This window comes from Pavona decussata, unplaced genomic scaffold (genome assembly GCF_977016875.1).
Source record: "Pavona decussata unplaced genomic scaffold, jaPavDecu1.1 SCAFFOLD_90, whole genome shotgun sequence".
NCBI lineage: Eukaryota > Metazoa > Cnidaria > Anthozoa > Scleractinia > Agariciidae > Pavona > Pavona decussata.
The window spans coordinates 610,390-615,412 of NW_028145507.1; the positions used below are offsets into that span (position 1 = coordinate 610,390).

Below are 5,023 nucleotides of genomic sequence, written 5' to 3' on the forward strand. Positions count from 1 at the left end.
CTGCTGATCGAGTCAAAGAGGGGGGGAAAGTGACCAGTTTGGATCAGGCACTACTCAAGGAGGTCAGAGAGCTGAAAGCAGAGATTGCTGCTGTCAAGGAAAGGGTTGCCTCCCCATCACGAGTATCTAGACAGCCTTTTGCACAGCAACCTATGAGGTCACCCCCACAGTGCAGAATTTGTCAACAAAATGGGGTTGAAAGGTTTTGCGATCATTGTTTTAAGGGTGGAATGAGTGGCCATTATGCACGTGAATGTCGGGCGCGATCTCGTCAATGGGGTACAGGGTTACAGGGAAATGGACAGAGGTCACGCCGGGGGACAGGGTGTGATCTTACAGGACAACCAGTCCCAGTGTGCTTATTGTGGTAGAATGGGTGGTACCCACGCATCATTCGATCGTTGTGCAGCTTGTAAGACCAGCAGATATTGTTCCAAGGGGTGCCAAGAAGAACATTGGCCACAGCACAAAGTTATTTGTAAGGCCATACAAGAACTGGAAAGGCGACAGGAAGATGAAGCTAAAAATGTACCTTTGAACACGACATTCGCTTGCCATCTAACTCCAAAACAGCAAGCGGGACTAACCAAACTGGTAGGACAGAGGTGCATAGTGAAATATAGTATGCAAGGAATAGAGGTGGAGGCATTATGGGACACTGGGTCCCAAGTTTGTGTGGTATCGCGGGCATGGAAGGAGGCTTACCTTCCCCTGGAAAAATTAAAAAGTGTTGGTGAATTGTTAGAAGGTGGGCAGGGGTTGAGTTTGGAGGCTATGAATGGGACTGACATTCCCTTCGATGGCTGGATCGAAGTGACATTTAGACTACCTGGGGACTCGGATGAGCTGACCGTACCAGTGCTAGTGGGACAACAGGAACAGGAGTTACCCATTATTGGATTCAATGTGATAGAGGAGATTTTGAAGAAACACAATGGAGACCCCGTAGGTGTTTCTGAAAATATAATTCGACAATCTTTCCCCTCAGTTCACTATTCCAAATTGGCGACATTTGTCAATATTGTTCGCACAAGGACTCAAGATGCTGGCACGTCTGTAGTCAGGGTTGGCAAGAAAGATGTTATGGTTCCAAAGGGACAGTCAGTAAGAGTTAAGTGTCGTGTCCACCTCGGGCCTGTTGCAGAAGAATTGCCGATAATATTTGAGCCAAAGGAAGAAGGCGATCTCCCGGAGGGACTTCAATTATCTGAGGAACTGAGTAAGATATCCCCGGGCACATCCAGCCAGGTTACAATCTTAGTACATAACAACATCGATAAGGACATCCTGCTGAAACGAAGAACCGAACTAGGTCAGATTCAAATGGTTAAGTCAGTGTTACCTATTCCGAAGCCGCCAGACCAGGAGCACGTCCAGGAAGGAGATTCAGTTGATGTTTCCCCATCAGAGGAACAAGCACAGGAATTGTGGGACCCACCTGTTGGCCTTAGCCATTTGGAAGAAGAACAGCAATCCATTGTTCGCCAAATGTTACAGGAAGAGGCTGATGCATTTGCCAGAGATGAGAATGAAGTTGGGTGCATTGATAATTTGGAATTGGAAATCAATCTAAGTGATGACCAGCCTGTGCGAAAGAACTATGTGTCCATTCCAAAACCTCTTTACGGAGAAGTGAAGGACTATATAGAAGACTTGATCAATCGCAACTGGATCAGCAAGTCCCACTCGGCATATTCTTCCCCCATGGTTTGTGTTCGGAAGAAGGATGGTAGTTTACGATTATGTATTGACTATCGAGAACTTAACAGGAAAACTTACCCCGAGCGCCAACCAATCCCACGGATACAGGATATTCTGAATGGGCTGGGGGGTAATAAGTGGTTTACTGTTCTTGACCAAGGGAAGGCATATCACCAGGGCTTTGTTGCGGACAAGAGTCGACCCCTTACCGCATTCGTCACCCCTTGGGGGCTATATCAATGGAACAGGATCCCATTTGGTTTAATGAATGCCCCCGCAGCCTTTCAGCGATGCATGGAGGAATGCTTGCGCGGATTACGTGATGATATCTGTATTCCATACCTCGATGATATTCTAGTTTATAGCCGAACATTTGAAGATCATGTCAGAGATGTTCAGCGAGTACTGCGCAGAATTCAGGAACATGGGATTAAATTAAAACCATCCAAGTGCAATTTCTTCCAGCAAAGGGTCAGATATTTAGGTAGGATCGTGTCAGCTGATGGTTACTCTTTGGACCCGGAGGATACAAAAGCAGTTCAGAAGTTGAAAAGTGAAAAAACCAAACACTGTGGGGGACATCCGCAAGTTACTCGGATTCCTGGGGTACTACAGACAGTGCATTCCAGATTTCTCACGCATCGCCAAACCCCTCTATGACCTTATGACCGTATCGCAGAGTGCTAATCAAGGTGGTAAATCTAATGCTACAGTCGGGGGAAAACAACAGCTACCAAATAACCACAGGATCAACTGGTCAGACGATCACCAGGAGAGATTAAACTTGCTAGTTGACTGTGTAACAAGACCACCAGTGATGGCTTTTCCCGATTTTTCCAAACCATTTGTACTGCATACGGATGCCTCTCATGAAGGCCTGGGGGCCGTGTTATACCAGGAGCAGGACAGGAAGTTGAAAGTTATCGGTTACGCATCAAGGACCCTAACCCCAGCAGAGAAAAACTATCACTTGCATGCGGGAAAACTGGAGTTTCTGGCTCTTAAATGGGCTGTGACTGAAAAATTTCGGGATTATTTATATTATGCTCCATCATTTGACGTCTATACAGATAATAACCCTTTAACGTACATATTAACTTCCGCGAAACTGTCTGCTGTTGGACATCGATGGGTGGCAGAGCTAGCTGACTTCAATTTTTGCCTGCGATATAGACCTGGGAAAACTAACATTGATGCAGATATACTATCTCGCCTACCGATAGACCCCCGAGAGTACATGGATAGCTGTACTGCTGGAATGGACAAGGAAGCCATTGATGCAACGATCCAGGGACTAACACACCAGAGAGCGGAAGAGATTCCGTGGTTAACTGCAGTCTCTGCGAATATTAGTATTGCAGACCAAGAGCCCATTGTCAGCGACTTAACTCTTACACAATTGGTACCGGGAGAAATTCAGTGAGCTCAGCGGGAAGACTCAGTCATTTCACAAATCATGCAATTCAAACAACAAGGATATCCCCCTAAGTTGACAGGCGGCAGGACCAGTGACAATGAGATGTTTTTTTATATAAGAGAATGGAATAATCTTCACATTTCAGCAGACGGAACTCTGTGGCGCAAAACCAAGAATCGACAACAGTTAGTTCTTCCCCTAAAGTTCAGACAACTCGTTTACCGGGAGCTACACACTGAGATGGGTCACCTGGGTGTTGACCGAGTGTTGGATTTAGCTAGGTCCAGGTCTTACTGGCCCCGCATGCAACAGGACATCACTTATTTCATTACAAACAAGTGCAGCTGCATTCGGCACAAGAAACCAAGTACATCAGTTAGGGCGCCTATGGAAAGTATCACCACTACAGCACCCTTTGAAATGGTCTCGATCGATTTTCTTCACCTGGAAAAGAGCCAAAGAGGATTTGAGTATATTTTACTCGTAGTTGATCACTTCACAAGGTATGCTCAGGCTTACCCTACTCGAAACAAGACAGCACGTACTGTAGCCGAAAAACTTTTCAATAACTACATTCCGAGGTTTGGGTTTCCAGCTCGCCTCCATAGCGACCAGGGTGGAGAATTTGAAAATCAGCTCCTGCGTCAATTAAACAAGTTAACTGGTGTCTCCAAGTCTCGCACAACGCCGTACCACCCCCAAGGGAATGGACAAGTGGAAAGGATGAATCGCACGTTGTTGTCAATGCTCAGGACCCTTCCCGAATTGAAGAAGCGCAAATGGGACGAATCACTTAACAAGATGATTCATGCATATAACTGTACCAAACATGAGGCTACTGGATTCGCGCCATATTATCTTCTGTTTGGTCGTAATCCAAGACTACCCATCGATCTTATATTTAACTTCAATCAGGACAATAATGGTCGAGTTGACTATAATTCCTATGTGCGCAAGTGGCGGGAAGACATGGACGAAGCATATCAGATTGCTCAGAAGACTGCAAAGAAGGCTGCTAGACGTAGCAAAGATTACTATGACAGGAGAGTGTCAGGCGGAGTGCTTCAACCCGGGGACCGAGTACTGGTTAGAAATTTAGCCGAACGGGGCGGCCCTGGAAAATTGAGATCACACTGGGAAGAGACCATCCACGTCGTTGCTGAAAGATTGGGAGGGGATAGTCCGGTTTACAGACTCAAGCCAGAGAATGGGCGTGGTCGCGCAAGGGTGCTCCACAGGAACTTACTTTTGCCTTGTGATGCGCTGGAACTTGGAAGCTCAGTAGTTGAACCTGTTCATCAGGCCAGGAGAACCATCACGAGCTCCGCATTGCCACCAAAGACAAGTGATGGGCTGTCGTCAGAGGACGAGAGTGATGACCTAACAGAAACCAGATTAGTGGGATATTCACAAGAGACGGGATCATCAAATTCATCATGCTCAAAGCCAAATGAGCCCCTAGACCAGGCCGAAATTGTTCCCACTACAGATGTGGACCTCATCATCGGGAGTGAGAATAGGTCAGTTGACGAGGAATTTTCGGATCTTGATGTCAGCACCGAGGAGAGCGTGTCAACCCGACCACAACGTCAGTGTAGGCCACCACAGATCTTTACGTACAACTCCCTAGGAAACCCGGAGTACCAGCGTGTCAATCCATTAGTTAACTACGTTCAGATGCCGTGGACATCGCCACCAGCTTTACCTGTTCCCTATCATGGACCTTTCTACTATTGGACCTGGCCACAGGTGCCTTATTTACCACTTTCCTATTGCTGACTATTCCGGGAAAACCAGTTGCGTCATCCAGGACCCAAGGTTGAGGATTATGAATAAGAGATTTTGTATGATTTCTTCGCATGAGGGGACTATGTAACATTGACCTTAACTCTCAGTTTAGTTTGT

General features: G+C 46.6%; 2 protein-coding genes across 2 annotated transcripts; both read left to right on the top strand.

Moving 5' to 3' along the window:
* Positions 1 to 372: 372 nt before the first annotated feature.
* On the top strand, positions 373 to 2,361 carry LOC146474319 (uncharacterized). Its single transcript, XM_085117247.1, has one exon. It carries the CDS (start codon positions 373 to 375, stop codon positions 2,359 to 2,361), a length of 1,989 nt encoding a protein of 662 aa, XP_084973373.1.
* A 644-nt stretch (positions 2,362 to 3,005) lies between these two features.
* LOC146474320 (protein NYNRIN-like) lies at positions 3,006 to 5,023 on the top strand. Its single transcript, XM_085117152.1, has 2 exons — positions 3,006 to 3,103; positions 3,499 to 5,023. Exon 2 carries the CDS (start codon positions 3,506 to 3,508, stop codon positions 4,895 to 4,897), a length of 1,392 nt encoding a protein of 463 aa, XP_084973278.1. The 5' UTR covers positions 3,006 to 3,103; positions 3,499 to 3,505; the 3' UTR covers positions 4,898 to 5,023.